Source organism: Pleurodeles waltl, chromosome 3_2 (genome assembly GCF_031143425.1).
Source record: "Pleurodeles waltl isolate 20211129_DDA chromosome 3_2, aPleWal1.hap1.20221129, whole genome shotgun sequence".
Lineage (NCBI taxonomy): Eukaryota > Metazoa > Chordata > Amphibia > Caudata > Salamandridae > Pleurodeles > Pleurodeles waltl.
The window spans coordinates 52,513,397-52,537,044 of record NC_090441.1 but is presented as its reverse complement, the minus strand read 5'-3'; the positions used below and the strand labels follow the sequence as shown (position 1 = coordinate 52,537,044).

The 23,648-nt window shown below is 41.1% G+C and overlaps 1 protein-coding gene across 4 annotated transcripts in view; it reads left to right on the top strand.

Moving 5' to 3' along the window:
• UNC45B (unc-45 myosin chaperone B) overlaps window positions 1-23,648 on the top strand; it is a 78,392-nt gene that overhangs the window by 43,155 nt on the left and 11,589 nt on the right. For all 4 annotated transcript variants that reach the window (XM_069226751.1, XM_069226753.1, XM_069226755.1 and 1 more), the window contains 9 exons: window positions 1,880-2,051; window positions 4,022-4,322; window positions 5,546-5,640; window positions 9,124-9,265; window positions 10,704-10,844; window positions 11,672-11,799; window positions 13,299-13,365; window positions 17,007-17,120; window positions 22,956-23,071. In XM_069226751.1, the coding sequence (XP_069082852.1) occupies window positions 1,880-2,051; window positions 4,022-4,322; window positions 5,546-5,640; window positions 9,124-9,265; window positions 10,704-10,844; window positions 11,672-11,799; window positions 13,299-13,365; window positions 17,007-17,120; window positions 22,956-23,071 (1,276 nt within the window). The remainder of the gene's footprint in view (window positions 1-1,879; window positions 2,052-4,021; window positions 4,323-5,545; window positions 5,641-9,123; window positions 9,266-10,703; window positions 10,845-11,671; window positions 11,800-13,298; window positions 13,366-17,006; window positions 17,121-22,955; window positions 23,072-23,648) is intronic.

Below are 23,648 nucleotides of genomic sequence, written 5' to 3'. Positions count from 1 at the left end.
TCTTTTTTTGCTTTCTGATCGTTGTAGTTCTGAATTTTTACTGCTGATACTGCCATAAGCAGAACTCAAAGTAGCGAAATCCAAACATTCAGGAGTGATTAAAAAATTCACAAGTGACACCTTGAAATCTCTACCTTCTCAGGCACGTCGTCCAAAGTTATAAAAATCTGATAAATCGAAAGGTAAGCAGATTTTGGGGTGAGTTAGAGTTGGAGGTCAATTGGGAAATCTAATGATTTCTAGAGGATGCGGTAAACCCAGGGTAGAATCCAGTGGCTGAAGTTAACATTTTACCACCTTCCATTACTACGCAGTGCTAGACCAAGCCTTAAGTCTTCAAATGATTGTTCCATCCCCAAAAATCATTCCAGCCCCATCTTCCATCTGAACTTTACTTTAAACTTGGTAGGTCTTATCACATATCCTGAAAGAGTGCAGTCTAGAAGATAGACAGTGTGCATGACTGTCAACTGGCCTCATGTAATGAGACTGACTCTCAGCCAGTCCTGTATTTCGTTAGCCAGTAGCACAAAGTATCCTGGGACTTGTGGTCACACAGTTTTCATTTTAAGACTAGCATTGTGAGTTCCAGTATGCTTATTACTTTAGGGTAAAAACCACATTTGATCAAAAGTCACATGTATAGGTGACATCTACACAACCTTCGCCCATTGCAGTTCAGTTACTAATAGTAAAACAGGCTGTAAAATATCTGCAACCTTACAAAAAGAACTTCCATTAAAGTGTTGACCTAGACAAACTGCTTCTGCTTAATTGGTGAAAATGACAATTTTATTATTTTTCAAGGCAAATCTCGAGCCTATCTTGAGCATTTCAGTAAAATGCTTCTATCTGAGGGTCTGCAATGTAGTCTGTAGTCCTGGAATTGGGATAAAACACAGCCCTTCACTGCTTAAATACAAGACTCACAACAGAAAATTCTGTGTACATGTATACACTCATCTACCTCCGCAAACCTTTCCTTGGAATGTAATTAGAAGTAAACTGACTAGAAACAGGACAGCTCACCAACCAATTAATGGCAGTGGTCCTGTTACTAATAGTACTAAAACCATTGTCACGTGTTACTCAGCCAGTTTTCTTCTATTTAAATTCTATTTTATAGGCACCAGCACTCTGGTTAGAGCCCCTATGGCTCGGTTTCTGCTAATTCACGCGCATGGACGGACACTTCCCTACTTTATTGCACTCTTTTCTTTCTCTTCCACCAGGTTTTCTTGCCTAAAATGTTCTCTTTTCTCAAGTATTGTTCCCTTACTCTCTCTTTTCTCTATTTGTCAATTTCACACACACACAGTACTTTACTTTGCCTCTTCACTGATTCTTTCCACATTATTTTCCTGCAAACGTTTTGCCTGTCCCTCTGTCTCTCCTTATCGTTCTCTCTCTCTCTCTCTCTCTCTTGTTTCTCTTCTGCTTATTTCCAGAGTGTCTTCTTGTGAGTTACTTTTTCTTGTCCCTTTCCTTTGCACTGATTGCGGTCTTCTGCACTGATTGTGCTCTGTGGTCCTACATGTCTCTTTACAGTACCTTCAGAGTGCTTTACCACCCTAAACTCATCTCTGTCATGTATCTCTTTCTTGCACCTGGTTCTGGCCTTCATAACTTTGGATTATTTGCTACTTGTTCCTCGCCTTCACATGACCCTTTTTTCCTCTCTCAGGAGTCTATTTCTGGCACGCTTTCAAGTTCCCTTCCCTATAATTGTTTCTCTTGTCTAGTTAAGAGTTTCTCACTTGTGTTAATTCTCTCTCATTACCTTTGCACTCTCTCTCTTCGCTGCCCTGATTTTCATCTATGTTGACCCCTTGAACGCCCCTGTTCTCATCCTCCTTTTTCTCCTATCTCTCTCATGTAGGACTAAGGAAGATCCTGAAAGTCCTGGGTCAGATCCCAGAGTTGCCCAACTGCCTCCCCTTGACTGAAAATACTCGGATGACTGCCTCCATCCTCATGAACAAGCTCTTCGAGGACCTGCGCTGTGACCCGGAGAGAGAAAACTACAGAAAGATCTGTGAGGAATACATCACGTAAGCCATGAAGAGTAATGCACGGGGCTGAACCGGCCCTCCTGGACACTGAAGAAAACACTAGAAGGCCAAAAGACACAGAGGCACAGATTTACTAACGCTTTAAGCTGGGTTTGCATCTAAAACTGACACTCTTGCGGTGCAAAGTGTTAGGGTGGGAGTTACTATCCACTGCAAACCTAGATTTGCACTTGAAAGTTTCCCAAAATAACGCACAATTGTGCTATGTGCCGCTTTGCACCACTTTGCAAAAAAGGGGGACTACCATGGTTGGTACATTGACATTTCCATGAAACCACCCATGGGGTTTGGCAATTAACATTTGTAGACAGGGATTTGTGCAAAAACCTCATGCCTCCTTGAGGCATGTGTAACCTGAAGAAATGTTTTAATTTCTCCTTATTTTTCCAACTTTGCCTTGGTGCTGCATTGTACAGCACACATATAAATTGGGAAGAGTCTTAAAAGATCATTGTTGTACTGGAAGGTTCCCCTTCCAATACAAAACATATGCTTTAGAGAACCTAAATACCAGTGGACTATGACACATTGATGCATGGCAGGCAAAAGTGCATCCGCTCTGATGCACCATATCTTAGTGGATATGGCATATTTGTTCTTTCTCCCTTACATGCAAGGCAGAGCAGCAACAGTGGTGGCTGCTCTGCCTTGCATCAAATGTTAGTAAATCTGGTCCTCGGTGACTTACGTTGCTGGATGGACAGATGGACCGTCAGTGCATCCATCAATGAAAACAGCCCTGAGAGATTGTAACACTGTTTTTGTAGGCACATATATAATTTTCTGCAGGGAAACAATGCTTCTTAGTACTCTGCAAGATCCTGTAGGGATTATTTCATGTATTCTGTTCAGGTCTTCCAATACAAGTTATGGATTATTGGTCAACCTATTTGGAAATTGTGCTGCAATCCAAATGAATTTGCCTGAGTTAAAAAACAAATAGGGAAAGATCTACCTCTTGGTCCTGTAGAGGGTTGCACTTGTTCACTACTCTTGATCAAAGGAGACTGGGATGTGGATTAAACCTTTTCCAGGGCTTAATGGCTGCATTCAGCCTCCAAGAGGGCCTGGGTACCTTGTACATCCAAAAGCCATTCCCCATAATTGTTTAAGCATACACCTTAACCTGAATTTTTCCATGAACATTTTTTGTGATGTTCCTCTGTGGTATTTGAAGGGTGGACTCACGCAGTGCTTAATTTGTAAATAAAAACATGCCGGTGCCCAAAGCCCTCCTCTTAAACACGGAGCTGCTGCAATTAAATGTAGGAACACGGAATACTGTGGCAGCGTAATCCTGAAGCCATCTCAGGCCTCTTCAATCCATTTAAAGCCACTCCCTGCCCCTTCAGCTCACTCTTGCAGCTTTCTGCTTTCTTCTATTGTGAAGCTTTTCCGTTTTTCTCTTCCTCCGTCTTTCCAATATGTGTCTTTTGCCTGCAGCAAATGCTTGCAGCAAAAGAATAAGCGCCGGCCCTCAAAAATAAGTGCCGGTGCTCAGCACCACAAACAACAAGCACAATTTAAGCACTGGACCCACGTGACAATACTACATGAGCACAGTTATGGTCATGCAGATGGTTAGTGACCAGCAGCCACGTTTGCATCTAAACCTACTCCATGCTGTGTTTCATCCAGATGCATTTCTGCTCCAGACCAAGAGAGAGCTCTATCTTTGACTCAAAAAAAGCATGCTTCAAGAAGATTTTTAACACCAGAACATTGAAATTTAATGGAAAGTCATTTTTGTGGTAATATTGCATTTGCATAAGTACAGTGCAATAATGGACAGCAAGGACAACATGGCTTCCTTCAGATAGTAAACAATGTGCAGCACTGTGTCTTTTCATGTCCCATCACCATTGGCCGTCGAATTATATGTATTGATTTCCCTCTAACAGCCCTGTGGGATTCAGACTGGTAACATATTCCTTTGTTTTCTCCTGAAGGGGCAAATTTGACCCAAACAATATGGAAAAGAATCTGCATGCAATCCAGACTGTCTCCGGCATCCTGCAGGGTCCCTTCGATATTGGTAACAAGCTGTTGGGAATGCAGGGGGTTATGGAGATGATGGTGGCCCTTACCAGCTCAGAGAATGAGATTGACCAGCTGGTGGCGGTGGAGGCGCTAATCCACTCTTCAACTAAACTGAACCGAGCCACCTTCATTATCACCAATGGTGTGTCAATGCTGAAGGAGATCTACAAGAAAACCAAGAATGAGAAGATTAAAATCCGAGCACTGGTGGTGAGTTGTGCAGATTTTAAGAGCCAATGTCATAGATTAATATTAATATTATTGAATCCTGACACAGTGGCCTTTATGGTGCTTCATGCTGCAGAGGTGCAAAGCTTTAACCATCAATGCTTTGGATACGGCTACTTTTTATACATTGTAAAGCACAAGTGAGAAACCTAAATCCGGTTGTCATCTTTTTCTGGTACTGCGCTGATGGAACTAGTCATTGTCCTGCTTGCAGGGCTGCTCTAAGAAACTCATGTAGGGTATAGGCCCTTTAGATTGGTCATTTCTTCAGATATGAATTGGGCCAATTTAATCCTTCATTAGCTTGGGAAGTAAGCACAGTGGATCGGGTTGTGGCTTATCATCTACTATGATTTGTGAGAAGGACCTAGTGGCTCCATGGTAAGGATTCAGGAATTGAAGGATAATATATGGGCTTGTGAGACAATCTTGATGACTCACAGGTATAGTTAAGGGGCCAGCCTGCTGGCACAAAGGATATACTGTAAGACTGGCAGCCGGTTTGCTCAGAAGGTGGGTTGTGGAGTAGGTTTCATGGCTCTAGTGTAGATTTGGTGGACCTAATGTCTTTGTGGTAGTATTGCAGGTCTCAATTCCTAGTTCCACTGTAGCTAAAATTTCAGACTCTGTGTTATGCTTCTGGGTTCCTCAGGGGTAAGCATGTGGGCTTGTTTCTTCAGTATTAGTGTTGCAAGAGGTAGTGGCTTAAGAAAGGCTGCAGGTGTTACTAGTACTCTGCTACTGTTGGGGTCCTTGATGCTCACGGGTAGTGTTGTAGACCCCAGTGCCTTAGTGATGCATGTTCTGGAGGCTTAGTAGCAGTGTTGCAGGCCCCAGTGGCTCAGTAATAATATTTCAGTGACTCAGTATCAGAGTTGCATCAACTGTTGGCCCAGTGTCGCAGGACCTGATGGCCCATAGATACCTTTTGGGGCCCGATAACTGAGTGGTAGCCCAATTAGTACATTACTAGGTTTCTGAACAGCTCTAATATTTCAGTGGTGGTGTTATGTGTGAACAAGGGAAAAAGAGTATCATCTTGTTATTTGAATCATCAATATTTGCCCCTTCCTTCCTGCTTTACACTGTTAATGAGCTGCATGAGTCCTGATCATTTGGTCACTGACCTAGATCCCATGGCCACAGCAACAGGATGGATAAAATATATATTGCCATGCTGTTGTCTCACACAATTTCTTTTTCAGGGTTTGTGCAAGCTGGGCTCAGCGGGAGGCACGGACTATGGTCTGCGGCAGTTCGCAGAAGGATCCACAGAGAAACTGGCAAAGCAATGCAGGAAGTAAGTATGAATTTACCAGTAGTGCTCTCAGGGTTGTCTGAAATTTGTTCTTGCCTAAGAGCTTGAGGTGCAATTTTGCCCTGTGATGGCAGTTAACACCGCATCAATCATTTGCTCTACACATTCCAGTTGCAATCATTACACAAACTCTCAGCCTAGGTGCACAGACAGTGGTCTATTCCAGGATCATTATTAAATTGGAAATTGTTCTAATAAATTCCTGGATCAAGAACCGCTTTTCTCTCATGTGAGCTCATTGCAACTTCATAACATGATTCTAGATCGTTTCAAGAAATGGCATAAATACGTGAAAACCAGATTAATCTTTCCCTCGACGGGCAGCGTACAATGATACAGACTAACCAGACTCTTAAGTTTGTCCAAGATCTTCGTCATAGATTTGTCCTTTAGTCTGGTCAGAGCTGAAGGGTACCAGTGAGGCTCCGGCTGTGAGCTTGGGGTCCAGTCACCCCATATTTCTCTTCAGCTGCAATGAATAGTTCTGGTCTCAGGTGGCCTTGGGCAAGAAAAGGCTTGGCATATCTGTGTCTGTGTTCTCGACAGGATAATTCTTATTGCCCAAGATTAGATTGCCCCCTAGAAGATCCACTCATTCTAATTGTGAACCTAGGCTTTCATTAAAGGTTTGCTAGAAAACTGGAGCAGATTGCACTCCACTCTAGGAAGATACACATAGCATGGGATTTGGTTTTCCCACCCAGTGTAAAACTGAAGCTGTATTACAAGTGTGCACAATGAGCAATAACTGCAGGAATCTGTGCTTGCACTCTAGTTCCTGTATGTTTTTCACCCCACTGTAAGCCTTTTCCTCGTGTGCATATTGCAGTCAGTTTTACCTGTCAAAATGTGCAGAGGGATAAAGAAACAGGAGTGTGGGTGAAACTTGTGATTCCGAGTTATGCTCTTAGCTCCTATTACTTGTCAAATCAAGAAGTAATTGGCCCTTATAATGATTGCCTTAGGGTTGTGGTCCGGAAAGGGTTCCTATAACCATTTGTTGGCTGATAATCATCCTCTCCAATTTGGATAGTAAGTAAAGATAAATAGCCTCATTCAGAGAAAGGTGGCTGGAATGCCTGGTAGGCCGAGGGGTATCCTCCGTTGACCTGGCACAAGACTGTCCACCATACCATGCCACAGGTGGAGATCTATGTGGCAGCTACAATGAAGGCACTTAAGCTCTGCCATGTGGGCACCATGTTGAATGCACCCAATTGGCAAAGATTTATATTCTTCTCCAAAAGGGGGGATTTGTTAGTGAAAAAGAAAAACAAACATCTCTGATGAACTCAATCACGTCTGGCCTGTGGCTGCACGAGGAAGCTGGTACTAGTACACTGTGGTTGTTAGAGGGATAAAGATAAACGTATATGAATCTGTAGCTCAAATAAAATGATGATGGAAATGTGTGCAGCCCAGTAATGCACTTGCTTTTATGAGGGTCACGAGACAATGTATCACATTCCTGAGTTAATGGGAATTAAAGATGAGTAGAGCCCAAAGGTGAAATATCACAAAGGAAGGTTTCAGCCACTGTACCCATCTTTAGTTAAGGGGAAATGGAATTTCTATCCCATGCAACAATAGACAATTAAAACAAAGTCACATCATGAAAAGTAGTCCGACCTTTATTCTGCAGCTTTTTTTAAAGTGCTGGTTGAATTACGAAAACACGCTAGCATAGTACCCCAGTGAAGAGAAATAGAATATCAAAGTTTAATTTTCAAATCTAAGTGAAGAAATCAAAAGAAGTAAACAAGAAACAGAGAAAGGAAAGATGAGAGACGAAAATAAATTTAACAAAACGAAAAAAGCAGTGCTTGAAACCACTAAAACCACTGTAAAGCCAGTGTACCAAGATGTATTATTTAATTGTGTTACCCTTTCGTCACGCATAGTATTGCAAGGGCAACCCAATCCTTAAGTTATATTTACCAAACAATGCACGGTCACCTTGTTTGCCCCTGATTTGCTCCCTGCATTGCTTGGTAAATCTGAAGTAACACATGGTAGCACAAGTCACTGCCTTGCATTAGTCTGCCCTGGGAAGGCTTTCAGTTGGTGCATCTACCCATGGATTTGGACACATTCCCAGATTTACCAAGACTGGTATTATTAGGAATACATCAAAATTGTATGTCTTCTGGATGGAGGTGCAACAAGGAGAAATAGCTTTATCTTTCCTTGATGTTTCCTCTTTCTAAGTATACGGCATTCTGTAGCACACTTAGAGGAAAGCGCCTTTAAGGATTGTTACGTGCCGGAAGGTCTGCCTTCCTGCACAAAAACAATCCTGCCTGCGTTGGTGCTAGGCTGCACAGAGTGCCAGCGGTGAGATAGCAGGAATGCAACATATCTTAGCAGATATGACGCATTCCTGCCCTCTCCATTTGATGCAGCAGAGCAAGTTGTCTTGATGCAGTGTGCTGCATCAAATGATGATAAATCTGGCCCTAAGTGTGTTGTATACGTTGACAACAGCGCCATGTTCTCTTTTGAACCAATACAGATTCCTGAACCCACCAACTATTCAGCTTTTGATTTATGCAAGCTTGTTAGGATGCCGATTTCAAATATTAGTCTTTTTTAAGCAACAACAGTAATGAATATGGATATTTGCCTTTTTGGTGAAAAACAAACTGAAAAACAAACAGGACAATCGCAGTTTTACAAATCCAAATTAGTGACTCTGGATTGGTGAATTACCAAAATGGAACAAAGTCAGAGTGCTGAAATCTGATTGATGATTGTCATCATGAAATACCACCAAACCAGTATTGAATCCTGTGACTCGACTGATGGAAATAATAACAATTCATAATACATCCTAAAATTGCTAAAGGGAAAGGAGTATGTGATTGGGGCAGGGGATGTAGGCGAATTAAAAAAAAAAATCCAGGGGGAGGGAGAATTAGGGATAGTAAAAAAGATAGGTATTAAATGGGCATTCATTGGGTTGATATTGTCAACCCGGTGACTTTATGTTGAAAAGTTAATTGGAATAGATCAATCAGTTAGGGTTCATCAGTGTCACGTTCGCGAAAGAAATGAGGTTAGATAAAAAAACTTGTAAATACTACTTGTGAACTTGTGTTTTCTTTCCACACAAGGCTATACAAGTGTTATCATCAAGTTGCCTTTGTTTATTGTAGATTTATGTTCCTACATTCTCACTGAATCAGTTTCCTACGATAACACAAGTGACAGAGATTTCTCATGAAATAGGTTATGCAGCCTGACATGTAATGAATGATTGTTGTATCTTCTACTGTTTAGATGATTAAAGAAGCTATGCTTCATCAGGAGGGTATTATTGAATGAATAAGACCTAACTAGGTCATAGCTGAACCTGTATAATTCTTACAGCACAAGTAGTTTATTCCCTAACGATTAATAAAGCACTGTGTCTGAGAACAGACTATGCCGATGTATGACCTGGAACTTTCTCGCCTCCTCGCTCAGGTGGCTGTGTAATGCAGGCATTGACAATCGAACCAGGAAGTGGGCGGTAGAGGGGCTTGCTTACCTGACCCTGGATGCAGATGTCAAGGATGACTTTGTGGAGGATGAGCCAGCTTTGCAAGCCATGTTTGAGCTGTCCAAGGTAACTTGTCCATCTCTCAACTTTGTCCTTCGCTCAAACTGTTTATATTTAGTAATATTTGCCAGATCTGTGTTATTCCAGCCTGTCTGTATTGAATTCTGGAAGAACCCTGGATTTATAAAACATCTCTTAAGTTTTCCTTTTGCTGTTCCTCTAGACACTGTGCTCCTGCAGTTGCCTGATAGTGTAACAGCAAACCTTATTTCGTTAATATATTACAAGTAGCAACTAGAGAGTTAATGGACCACACATTTTTAAAAATCCTATTCTTCCTACAATGTAATTGCTCAAGATGTTCCTACCATCTCACTCTATCTGCATATTTCTGAAAGAGACTTCTGGCCGCAGATTCCTTGCCTTTTAAATATTCCTCAGGCGTATCCAATCTCCTTCCTCAACTGGATGCAGAAACTTTTCAGTAGTACCTCTGGGTATCAGGAGGTAGAGCTGTTGAGCTCCACATGTATGCTGTTCCGCTTCAGAAATGGAGTTCAGAGCCTATATAGGTGCCACTCTGCACACTGATATCAGTTTGTTTTTTTCTGCTCCACCAGATGCAGTTCCAGAGCTCCCTCTCGTCTTTTTAAGACCCTTACCTCAATTCAAATTAATTTTGCACGCTCAGTCCTGTAGGACCTTATGGTTTGATTCCATGCACAGACCCACCTCCAAATAGGTACTGCATTTGTTATCTAGTCAAAGGGTGAGGAATCTATGGCTAGAAGTCTCTATAAGAACAAGTTACTTACTTTCGGGAATGCTCTTTCTGGTAGAGCTTCTATCTTGCTGCAGATTCATCACTGACCCCCTCCTCCTCCTTGTGTGAATGGACTCCATCCATCCAAATTCTAGGAATCTGCACTCTGGTCACAACCAATTTACTATTGGGGCTCTGCTTCTGGAGTCGTAGACAGTCTTGAAAATAACTCACGTCAGCATGTGGGAGTGGTGAGTATATAGGCTCCGCACATCATTTCTGGAGCAGAATTGCGTGCAGAGCTGCATGTCGCCACCTATCGGTGCAGATGCAATCTGATGCCTGGTGAATAGTCAAAATATGAAGAATCTGCGACTAGTTAGAGTCTCTACCAGAAAGAGCACTAGAGAAGGTAAGTAACATGTTCATCATTCTATATGAATAAGGAAGCCATCTCACTTTATATGTATATATGTCACTCTGTATGTATATTCATATTCCTTTCAACTGGTGAGCTACAACAGATTTCTCAAATTAGTGATGAGGTCATCTAAGGCTCTTGTGCCGTGTTAGTGTGATGATTTACTTTGATCCAGTCCCATTGTCAGAAAAGCATTAATAATAATCCAGTAATGCAAAAGGGTGTCACAGTGGATGCTTAACAACTTCGTAATCTAGTCCTGGAAAAGCAAAACAAATTCTTCATTTGTATTTATCTAGTAATCGGTTCTTGATTTTCAGTCAAGCGATAAGACGGTCCTGTATGCTGTAGCATCGACCTTAGTGAACTGCACCAACAGCTACGATGTGAAGGAGATAATTCCTGAGATGGTACAGCTGGCCAAGTTCTCAAAACAGCATGTGCCTGAAGAGCATCCCAAGGTAGGCCTTGCCCATTGTTGATTGAGTTCTTATGAGATAGGAAAAGCCAGTTTCATTGCAGTAGTGAGGAAGAAAGTGGTACATTTGAGCAAGACAACCCTGCAACACAATAATCACATTCAAGTACTCCCAAGTAAAGTAATCCTAGATGCAAATGTAGTTGGAGTAGCACAGGTGTGCTATAGGCATAGAAGAGGCCTCTCCAACGAGTAACTCATGACCCACTGGTAGCTCTTCAGCTACCTAGAAGGAGCTCTCCACAGTGCAGCGCAACTTAATAAATAAGAAGCTTTTGTTTGGCTGAATTAGTATACATGTACTGTAATGTAAAGCTGATATTCGAACGATAAATCGTTCAGCAATGCATAGTATTCTTACTACCTGGCAGGCAAGGGCATTGCACCTAGGACTGTTATGTATTACCCACGTAGAGGCATTCAACATTGATAAAGCCTTTTCTGCATTACTGATGGCAACTATGATGAACTGAGGTAATCAGTGCTTGTAATCTTCCATATGATGGCCAATAATGAAATCCTGTCTGAAGTGGTCACTGTTACAACACTAATAATATCAGTAGCTAAGGATGGTTGTCATTAGCTATGTATAGCTCTTTTACAGAAAAGGTTGGCAACCCCTGCTGTAGACAATAAACAGAAGGATTTAAGGACCTTTCCTGACTCCCATGTGCTGTAGCCCTTGTGAAGCTTTGACTCTGGGGAATCATAAATCTTCAAGACATACACAGGTTTAATTTCCCTTCACACGTAACCCATTTGTATAACCATTACTGCCAAGGATTAACAGATGTATCCCACCTTTCTCAGGACAAGAAAGACTTTGTGATGAAGCGAGTGAAGCGATTGCTCAAGGCAGGTGTGACTTCCGCGCTCACGTGCATGGTAAAAGCAGACAGTGCCATCCTCACTGATGCAACAAAGGAGCTCTTAGCAAGGTAACTATTTAACAAATATAATATAGAGACAGGTTGCATTGCCTCAGTATGACTCTTATTTTGAGGATTTACACACAACCTTTCTCTGTTTGGAAAAGGAGATAGCTCTCTCAGCTTTCCTTCCTAGTTGACCCATTGCCCATTCAAACAGGACTTTCTTTGCAGGACTCTGTTGAGACATGTACAGATCTAGTAGTGGCTCAGTACTGTGTCTTTTTCTGTTCTGTTACGAAAGCACATAGTCACTATGAGTAGCAAGGAATGTTATTTCCAGAGTTATATTTCTTGGGTTATTCCAAGTTGTCCTGTGTCTCTAAGCCCCAAATTACCAAGTGCATAAATACTGGACCTGATATCCCGGGACTGAAAACTATGGACCTGGCCTGCCCTGGTCCTAAGCATTGATGGGAGCTCCCAGCTCTCCAGCTACCTACCACACATGCATATACACCACTGGCCTCCACAAAGCCCTTACACCCATTTACCACCTGCTCCAAGCAAGTAGGAAATGTATGTGGATTTGGGCCCTATAGTTCCTCTAGAAGGGGGAACACATTTTGGACTTAAATGCAGTATTCTACCATCTGCATTTTATTCCCCATTATGGATGAAGTAACTTGTAATCAGAAGAGTCCCCGACTCCAGCATTATCCCTTCATCTAAATCTGGTGATCTCTGAGACTTCCATAGTGAACTTTGGTAGACAGTGGTCAGTATAAGAGAGTTAACAGTGATGTAAGAATCCAACCCATGGCTTATGTGGTATGTTACAACTCTTTCAGGTGATATTTCCATTGAGTTGTTTACACTGCAAGATCGCTTTCACACTAACAAGATGTACGTGACTCTCCTATAGATCATATGAATTTATTTTCTTAAGAGACAAACAGGGTGAAGCATTGTATATGCCAGTTCCTCCAGTGCTATAGTCTGGCTTTAGGGCTTGAATATATGCATCATTCCCAGGGCCTAAGCTTGTAACAGGAAATATGTTGTTCAACCAGTAAATCCCTAACCCAGGAGTAATGGTATGAAAGCAATCTAACACATTAAACGCCACACTTCTAAGCACTATGGCTAAATTATGTCAGAATGCCAAGCGAAGCACTCAGAAACCTGCTTAAATTTTCAGGGACCTTAATATGCATTTGCTCACTCCTCACAAACACAGCCTTTGCGACTTTGCAGCAGATGTAGACCTAACCCAAGGACATGGGAATCAAACTTTAATATAAATACATAACTAATGGACATACATTTACCCGTGTTTCCCTTCCTTCCTGGCTTCATAGTGCCCTTTGTTGTTGCATGCCTGTGCCTGCAGTGGGTTAGAGGGGTAATAACAGCAAGCAGTCAATCAAATGTTTTGTGGCATATCTGAACCGGATAATGCATAGTAGTAGGACTTTAGAAGTTTGTATAATGGAACAGGAAGACACTGTTCTGCACAACATTTGTTGAACAAAATAAGGTGTTTATCATATTGTTTTCCATTTTAGGATATTCCTAGCTTTATGTGATGATCCAAAGGACAGAGGTATTATTGTGGCACAAGGAGGTGGAAAGGTAAGAAAAGAAAAACATGGAAATTGACCTTTAAGAATAGAAACCCCATGTAACTACTACTTACATAAGCATAGAAAACTATTATTTTCAATGGTAGGATTGGCTTTAAACACAATAGGCCAGTGTTTTAAATACTTCAAAAATCCAAAGAGCTTTTAGAAGCCTCCCATTATACAATTTTTTGTGCCAAAATTCAATATTGGGCAACTATTTTTGATAGGCCCACTAACCAAAGTAGAAATCATTTCTAAGTAAAAATCTTTTCAAAATATTCCCTGATCTTATTATACCTTATAGGCCCAATGAGAACAATGACCACAGGAAATGTGTAACAAAATCAGTGAAACCTTAGTTAATCAAATTAGATTGAATTGAAGCATTCAGGGGACAATTAAATTCAGTGCCTCCACAAATGAGTTGTTTAAAAATATAATCAAATATCATCGGAAACTATTTAATATTCTAAAATTTTTGGTCTGGTGTCACATGTATCTACATTTCACATACAAGAATTCTCTCTTGAATACAACTGAAGCCATATAGGCAACACTTATACCGTGGACAAAGCATATGATACTTTACCCAGATGAGTTTTGGCTTGCGTCCCCGTTCAGTTTGGCCCCCATCATTATAAACTTAATCAATCCCTCTTAACCGCAAGGAATCATCCACCATAAGCTAATAAAGCTATTATTGCACCATTACTTAAAATGACCTCATTGCATCCTTTACAAAAGGCAGACCCCTTTGACGGTCCACTACGTGTAAGCATAATGCTTGATAACAGAATTTCTGTTTGATTGCAATAGCACTTGCAGTTGCAAGGAGTTCTTGGGCCCAGATTTACCAAAAAGAAGTAAGGCAACACAGCACAGCAACTTCCAGTACAAAAACTATTCTTTCATACTTTTAAAACTTTTCTGCTTTGTATGTGTGCTGTGCAATACAGCACGCATGCAAAGTAGGAAAAACGAGGAGAAAATAAAACTTTTCTCCTTGTTGCCCCTGCCTCAAGGAGGCATAAGATTTAGGGGCAAATCCCTGGGACTTGTGTCAGTACCCAGGGATGGTTGCATGGGACCACCCATGCACCACCTATGGCACACTTCCTTGAAGCAGTATAGCGCAAAGCAGCTCATTATCCAACTTTGGGAAACTATCTAATGCAAATCATGATTTACGTTAGGTAGTAAATCCTAACATAACACTTTGTCTCAGGTTTGCATTACAAAAGTAGCACAAACCCAGTACAAAGCGTCAGTAAATATGGTGATTCATGAGTCTCAATCTGGTTTCCGCCCATGCCACTGAACTGCAGTATTGGATGTTATAGATTCAGTTCAATTGATTGCCAGTGGTAATTATGTGGCAGTCATGGTGGCCTTTAACTCAGTGGATTATTACATTCCACTTGTAAACCAAAAGAAAGAAGTTGGGGGAGGAGTGGAACCAGGAATTGAGTTATCATAGTGCCACTAGTTTTTAGCTGATCTTTAATGGACAGTTAATTTGAGGTAATTTCTGGATGTATCAAGGGCTCTAAGTTTAGGGATGCCACTGGGCTTTCCCTTGTTACCTAGGTTGTTTGATAATTATGTACGCAATCACCTAGATTTGATGAGAGCCAAGAGTCTCACGCTGATGACACACAACTTCTGGTAAAAAACAATCCATTATGAGAAACTTCAAGAATGTCTCAAACAAACTAAAACATGTGTGAATGCTTGCCTGCTCTAGCTTTATTGAGCAAAAACTGAAGCTTTCTCTTTTGGTATTAAACTTAAAAGCAAACAGGCTTTGGCTCAGGTCAGACACTGTTTGCCCGGGACAATGGGAAGACGCTGGGAGTGGAAGTGGAGATCATCATTTTGTTCCAGGTTTTTCCATTGACTATCTCAACACTCTAGATCAGTGGTCTTCAAACTTTTTAAAAAGGATCATTATTATTCTACTAAGCTGGCAATGTTTAAATATTTTTTGAATTATTTAAAACATTGCATTCGAGTTCTGTTACCTTTTTAAAAATGCAAACAAATACATGATAGTCAAACATAGTATTCTGGTCATGCAGGCCTTACTAATGTGTAAAGGTATCCACAGTGTGGATATTAGAAGATGGTGTGGGTTTTGAATAGTACTTGGAGTCCCTTCCCTTTCGACACATACTCCCAGCTTGGATATAAATGGCAAAAAATGTTACTGATGGCCCATTACAGAGCGGCTTACTGCCCCTCATTTTATTCTCCTTAAAACCAAGCACTGTTATCAGCATAAAGCTTCTTTTGACCAGAGCTTGGTGCCCTCCTGGGACCACTTCAGCTGCCCCCTACTGGGGCCCGCCCCTGCAGTTTGAAGACTCCTGGACTAGATGCTACTATAGCCACATCACTCATTCATAAACTTTAGCTATACTACAATCCATATGTTAAGATTGCTTTGGGTCTTTATAAGTATGAATAATTCTCCCCTGGAGATGCCAAATTAGATTCAAAGTCTTGCGTGTGGTGCACAAAACATTCCATGGGACAGGGTAAGGTTATATGATGCCAAAACTCCACCAAGAAGAATATGTGAGGCAGGTGAAATGGAAGTCAGACATTTCTTTTTTCTAGGGATCAAATATCATGGACACAAATTCAGACAATATTAGGAAGACCAACCACAACCTTACATTTTCGTCCTCTTGAAAACAATCTCTTTAACTGATTAGCTTACTGATCCAGCTGCCCTTCCTTGTTTTTGGTAATTCATCACCACAGTGCCAAGAGACTGTATCATAATGTGCACCATATAAATGTAATCCAGCCATCTATTCTTTCACCCTACTCTTAAAAAGCTTACACTCTAGTATTCAGTTAATCATCTCAAAACTGTGAACCAGTCCTTGATAGTCACTTGGGCTCTGTATTGGACTGTTTTACCCATCTCTGGTATAGGATCAATAGACTCACCACACTACTTGAATGTTTATGAAGGTGGTTCAGACAATCACTGTTCACAAGTTGCACACCCTCCTCACTGGAAACTAGACTCAAATCTGGTCTTCAACCTCCCATGCTTCTTATTACTCCTTCTTGGCTGTTACCAGGTTTGTCAGAGAGTCTACCCAGGGGCTGGTCTGAGGTTTCTCTTAACTTATTAAGTATTGTATTGACGGATGTGACCACTCCACTGTAGGTGCAAAGAAGCAATGAGTAGCTTTGCCCTAAAAGACAATAATAACCACCCCTTGACGGAGGAAACCAATCCAGCATTCAACTATTGAAGCATACCAGTTCATCCAGAGGAGACACCACAAGCTCCCTGGGTCCATAATAAGATACCATATTACCAAGAGGAGAGTACCACCACAGCACTTTGCAATAGGATGTAGATATAGCAAACCTGAGCGAATCACGTCATCCTTCTATTTCAAATTGCACCATCACTGGTATCTGTATTGCAGAGATTATTGGTTGTGTAGGAAGAAATGTACAGCTATTATGGACAATAAAAGCATTGAAGTATCCTGTATCCTATCTCTCCATACAATAAGGATGGGTGAGAGAATGGAAGATAAAGCCTACTACAAAAATGCTAATGCTTCAGGCGTCTGTGTGCTATAGTTACTAACTGTGACCATCTATTGTATCTTTTTCTAGTCTCTCATACCGCTGGCCCTTGAGGGCACTGATGTTGGAAAAATAAAAGCCAGTCATGCTCTTGCCAAAATTGCTGCAGTTTCAAACCCGGATATTGCATTCCCTGGAGAGAGGGTAGGTCCTTATGTAAAAATTCTTTGTTTTTTCTTAAACCTCATTAGAGTAAATGTGTCCCACTTTCAGTCCATCTGAAACTTTACAAGAGGTGAAGGTATACTTTCCATACTTCATATATCCTCCAGGAATAGAGGGTTGTATTTTTGTGTGAAATCGTCTACTCAAGAAATAGCTCCCCACCAAACCATAGAAATTAAAAGTTGTATATCCTTGCACAAAATTCATGAGCCATCTAATCCTAAAGGTGAAAGGTTCAATATCCCTATGTCAGGCCTCCTAAGCTATCTAAGCTATCTGCGGCTAGATGTACAACGCCATTCTGCAATCACAAATCCTGTGATTTGCAAAATCACAGTGTTTATGACCATGGGTCTTAAACCTATTTGTGAGTCACAAAAGCATTTCTAACTCGCAAAATGAGTTTACAGACCCATATCTAGTTGCTGTTATGAAGAAATGTGAAAGGGGCATTTCGTCCTAATTGCAATTTGGTGTGCTATGCATCCGCAATTGTGATAGCAAAATATTGAGTACCGACACCGCAAAAGAGTTGGTAGCTGGTAAAAAGGAAGGTGTGAATGGTGTTAACAGGCTTCGGGGGAGTAAGTAGTGGTCCAGGGGACCGCTGGCTGCTCTTCCCGATATCTTCCAAAGCAGGAAACTGCTTTTGTTTAAAGTAGAACCGGTTCCTTTTCAATAACATGGGCTGTTTTAAAAAAAAAATCCCATTTGGAAACCAAACACAAGAATGTTGGTCTGTTGTATCTTGCAGGTTACCATCTCTGTGTTTTTTCCAATCATAGGGGGTTGTAAATAGCGACCTGCTTAGTTATCATTCTTTAAAAAGGTCACTCTTTGACCTCTTGTGACTTGAGATATTGCAGAGTAATCTACTAGTACATAGGCTGCAGTGCAAAATCAAAGACTGGTCTCAAAAGTCCGTGCACAATTTCAAATCACTTTTTGCAGCCTGTCTTTTAGCACAGCAGGTCCCCGGTCTTATTCCTTTTACGCTCTTGGCTTTCTAAGCTCTCCATTAACATTTTGTAGGTTAAAGGCATCAGTAGGTTCTAATGGTATTGGTAACATACATACATTTAAAAATCCCTTGAACAAAATTGGCCTAGGATGGCGACTCAGCCCAGAAGAGAATTAGACTGATGATAACATATTCTATAGAATATAATTATATTGCCTTAAGTAAGGAATTTACTGTTTCCACTGGTCCAGTTGCAACCAGACCACCATATTTATTGACTGCAGCCATGACATCAGTTAACTTGGCAGGTGCTACCTGGTAACACATAACAGTGACAGGGGGTGGAACAATCTGTGACTTTTTATTCTCCAAAGAAATAGCCCCAGAGTAGGATTCGCCATTGAAAAAAATGAGTAAAAATAAAATAGAAACAAATGTCCCTGATGCACTGGAAATTTTTGTCTGGCATGCAGTGAGCCAGATTTTTTTCATTTTCTGCCAAACATATGAAAATTAAAGAATCATTACCTTATAAGAAGTCTTAAGTTCCAACTTTCTTTGATTAGTTTAGTGGTATTTCATATGCATGGTACTTTGTGCTGCCCGTTGACCACTTAGAGCATTAGAAGGGACATGAGCTAGATGCTTTCACATCCTTATGTGTTTGGAACAAAATTAACAAGTTTAAATAGCCAGACTGACCTCTGCAGTAATCTAGAGGTTTCACAACAGGTCAATGCCTCTAAAAGGTAGGCAGAGCTGGAAAGAAGAAGTCACATATCTGATTTTGTATGAAATGCTGATGACTATTATTAAGTCATTGATCTATCTAAAGGAGGGTAAAAGGAAATATAGTTGTTGCACCACTTCCCTTTAAATTTCTTTATTAAATGGGTACCCCAGGTAAGGTTGAAAACAAAAACAGGGATGTCCAATAAGTGCTATGGCTCAAACATTTAACCACATGCCTGGCCTATTGACATATGGCTTAGAGACCTTCTCCAGGGTTGAGATAGATTCCCAACCTAATTGCTACATGTATCGTGCATAAAGGACCTTAATAGGAACTTAATTTCATAGTTTATTGGGCTGAAATACCTACATTCACATAGCCTTGTCTAGGGGTTATCATGTCATCATGGTAGTAACAAGGAATTCACCCTCTGTAGTCAGATGTTTGTCAAGAGATTGGGCCAGCTACTTAGCCTAATCATATCCTTTTGTCCATAACAGTGGATTAGTGACTCCAGTAGTCTGCCACAAGCTTAAAGTTGTTCGATTGTGTGTGATATATATTATCAAGTCAATATCTAACCATGCATACAGCATCCATTTTAGGACATCCTCATTCCTCACTCTTCATTCCTACTTCTTATCTATCACCCCTACTTCTCTTCCATCATCCCTACTAAACATCCCTCATACCTACTTCTCATCCCTCATCCCTGCTCCTCTTCCCTATTTCTCATCCATCACCCCCACTTCTCATCCATCATCCCTACTTCTCTTTCATCACCCCTACTTCTAATTCCTCATCCCTGTTTCTCATCCATCATCACTACTTCTCATCCATCATCCCTATTTCTCTTCCATCATCCTGACTTCTCATCCCTGCTTCTTATCCATCATTCCTATTTCTCATCCACCGCCCCTACTTCTCATCCCTCCTCCCTGCTTCTCATCCCTACTTCTCATCCATCATCCCCACTTCTCTTCCATCATCCCCACTTCTCATCCCTCATCCCTTCTTCTCATCCCTACTTCTCATCCACCATTCCTACTTCTTATCCATCATCCCCATTTTTCATCCATCATCCTGTCTTCTCATCTATCACCCCTGCTTCTCATCCATATTTTCCATCTTTCTTCCATACTTCTCATGCATCATCCGTTATTCGTACTTCTCACCCATCATTCACCATCCCTACATCTCATCCAGCATCCCTATTTCTCATCCCTCCTTCTCATCCATTTTCCTTACTCGTCATCCATCATCCATACCTCTCATTCCTTCTTCTCATCCTTAATTCATCATTCCTATTTCTTATCCCTACTTCTCATGAATCATCCATTATCCCTATTTCTCATCCTTTCTTCTTATCCCTCATCCACCATACCCCCTTCTCATTCCTCATCCCTTTGTCATACTAATACACTTTCAATTCTGTGAAACACACCTTATTATTGATCAGAGTTAAGAGAGATGGCTGCATCCTATTGGTCTAAATACTGGAAAAACAGCTTTCTCATTGCACACTGTGCAGTTTGCTTTCAGTGAATCCAAGGCTGTACAGCATGTCATTGTATTTAAGTGATTTTCTGTTTATACAGGCCTCTGCAGAAAACTCTGATGGTTTGGAAAAGACAAGGGTCCTGGGCTTGGACCATAAATCAACACTTGGAGACAGTGGTGTACAGATCATCAGAAACTGTACCTGGTTTCAGTTTAATACTGTACCAAAGAAACTTTAAAATCAACTCTTGGAGACAGGGGAATATCGTTTATCAGAAACCTTTTCTGCCTTCAGTTGTATTTGTAACAAAGAAAATGTTGTAGACTGAGGCTGCCTTTAGCTCTGAGAGCTACATTTTTTTCTTTATGTGCAGTTTGAAGATTTCAGGCTCAACAGGACCTCAATTATGTAGGAAACCAGACAAGCAAGTCATGGACACAGTTATTATATATGAAACTGAAACCAGAAACGATTCTGATAAATTTTAAATCCCTCTCTCCAAGTGTTGATTTATGGCTGAGGTGGGGGGCACCCTGTCTTCCCCAGACCATCAAAGCTTTCCACAGAGGCCTGTGTAAATAGAACATCTCTTATTTAAATCAAATTAAATACCGTACAGCCTTGGATCCACTGAAAGCAAACCCCAGTTATGTTCCCTATCATCTGTCCTCAACCAGCATATGCAATGAGAAGGCTGTATTTTTCAGTGGCTAGATCACTAGAATGCAGCCCTCTTTCTTAATTCTGATTGGCTTTTGCCAGCCTATCAGTGTGAAGGGCTGTTTCACAACATTGAAACTGTGGTGGTATGACTGAGGGATGAGCAATGAGAAGTAGGGTTGATGGATGAGAAGGAAGGATGACGGATCAGAAGTAGGGATGATGGATGAGAAGTAGGGGTGATGGATGAGAGTAGGGATGGTGGGTGGGAAGTAGGGATTATGGATTAGAAGTAGGGATGATAGAAGTGAAATAGGGATGAAGGGTGAGAAGTAGAGATGATGAATGAGAAGTAGGGGTGATGGATGAGAAGCAGGGATGTGAAGAAGGGATGATTGATGAAATGCAGGTATAATGGATGAGAAGTAGGAACAATGGATAGGAAGCAGAGATGGATGAGAAGTAGGGATGATAGATGAGAAGTAGGAATAAGAAGCAGGGATGATGGATGAGAAGTAGGGGTAACATAAGAGAAATAGGGATGAGAAGCAGGGATGATGGAAGAGAAATAGAGGTGAAGGATGAGAAGTAAGGATGATGGATGAAAAGTAGCGATGTGAAGCAGGGGTGAGGGATGAGAAGTAAGGATAATGGAAGAGAAGTATGGATGATGGATGAGAAGTAGGGATGAGAAGCAGGGATCATGGATGAGAAGTAGGAGGGCTGGAAGAGAACTATAGATGATGGATGAGAAGTAGGGATGAGGAGTGAGGAATGAGGATGTTCTAAAATGGATGCTGTACATGCATCTTGCTTCTCTCTGTGGTCAAAATATTGAAGTACAGCAAACAAACCCACAATCAAAAAGTTATTGCAATTTTGTATTATTTCTTGAGTAAGTCATATTAGCAAACAATTCATAGCATACTGTGTACTTCAGAAGTTAATTACTAAATAGTTGCTGGATCAATAAAAATCAATTGGAGAGGGTTCTTTTTAGTACCTTAATGGTACACATCAGGCTCGCTAAGCTTGTGATATATTTTAAAATCCTTACCCAAATACAGGTGACATTAGGGGCATGATGACATCAGTGAGATGGTAAAATCCTAGTGGAGAGGGATTACACGTTCTCATCCATCAAGATGGATGAAAGAAAGGTCCAAGCAGACTGCTTCATGTATGCAAGAGCACTGAGAGGTAATATGAGTATTTGAGCTGATGGCCCAGTATTGTGTTCCCCCAAAGGGAGGGAGCTTAGGGCTCCTCCTTCCCAAGGATAAAAAACCTCAACAGTTCTTGAGGAGACCCACTGTTGCGCTCCTCGTTTACAAGATTCACATTAATACCATCAAAGCTGGTCAAAACGTGAGCAATGTATGGCATTGCAGCCAGCTCTTTAATGCGGATTATTATATTGTACTGGCACTGTGCGGAGCCAAGGGTATTTTTTATTAAGAATGCCCCTTGCAAATTGGGTTTCACCTATCTGCCCATCCACTGGAAATGACAAGCAGGTGCTCTCACTGATGGTGATTTACTACCTGCAAGAACCACTCCTGTCACCAGATGTCACCAGATTACGGCAGAAACTTTCACTTGGTGTGCATGTCTTACCTTTGAGGTTGCTTCTGTAATGAGGACCTGGTCTTTTACAGGGAAGTCTTTTCATCATGTTACTTTATACAGGTGTCACAAAGTCTGCATCAATGCACCCGGACCATGAGTCAACAAGTGAAAGTCTGTGCCACCAAGACATCGAGGTGAAAGTCTCTGAATCATTGCACCAATTCTCTGCTCCAGTAGACACCTATGCACTTATTACGACTTAAGGGCTAAATTTCGATCCCTTTGCAACCATATGTTTGCTTAGGGGGGGTCTAAGGTTCCTGTATTTTTGCGTATGAATCTCATTACAATCCCATCTACTTCTAATAAAAATCTGTCTTTGTTTCTCAGGTGTACGAGGTTGTGCGTCCGCTAGTCAGCCTGCTGAACACAGAACGGGATGGCATGCAAAACTATGAGGCTCTTTTAGGTCTAACAAATTTTGCAGGGAAAAGTGACAAATTACGGTGAGTAGGTGTTGTCTTACAAAAAACTGCTTAAAATTCTCATTAGACATTCACACATGGCATCGAAATACAGGCTATGATGCTCAGCCCCAAATGGGTGACAAAAGTAGGATATAGTTTCCAAGTTGTGGTCAAAGGGGGAGGATGAGATAAGGCTTTCAGTGAAGGGCCTGTGAATGGACCCACTCTTAGCATAGGACCATCAATTTATCACAATTGCCATAATCTTTGATAATTGTGAGACACCTCCTAAAAAGTAAGTACATAGTTGAAATTGATTTCAAGTGTTTCATTACATCCAGAATGCACCTCCTATGTCTTGTCCAAATTCTAACAAGTTTAGAAAACCACTGAAGATCATTAATAATTGGCCAGTGTTTCTAAAAAAGAAAGGGGAGATATGAGAAGTTTTTTTAGACCCAAGCCTAAAACATCAGTAATGTCAAAATTCAGGTTAATCTAGGAAAACCGCTCATGGCAAAATTCTGTGGTCTGTATAAATTGGGAAACAATATGCCACAATATCAAGGGCAATAACATGGGCATGCGCACATATCTACAATATCAACAAACTGCA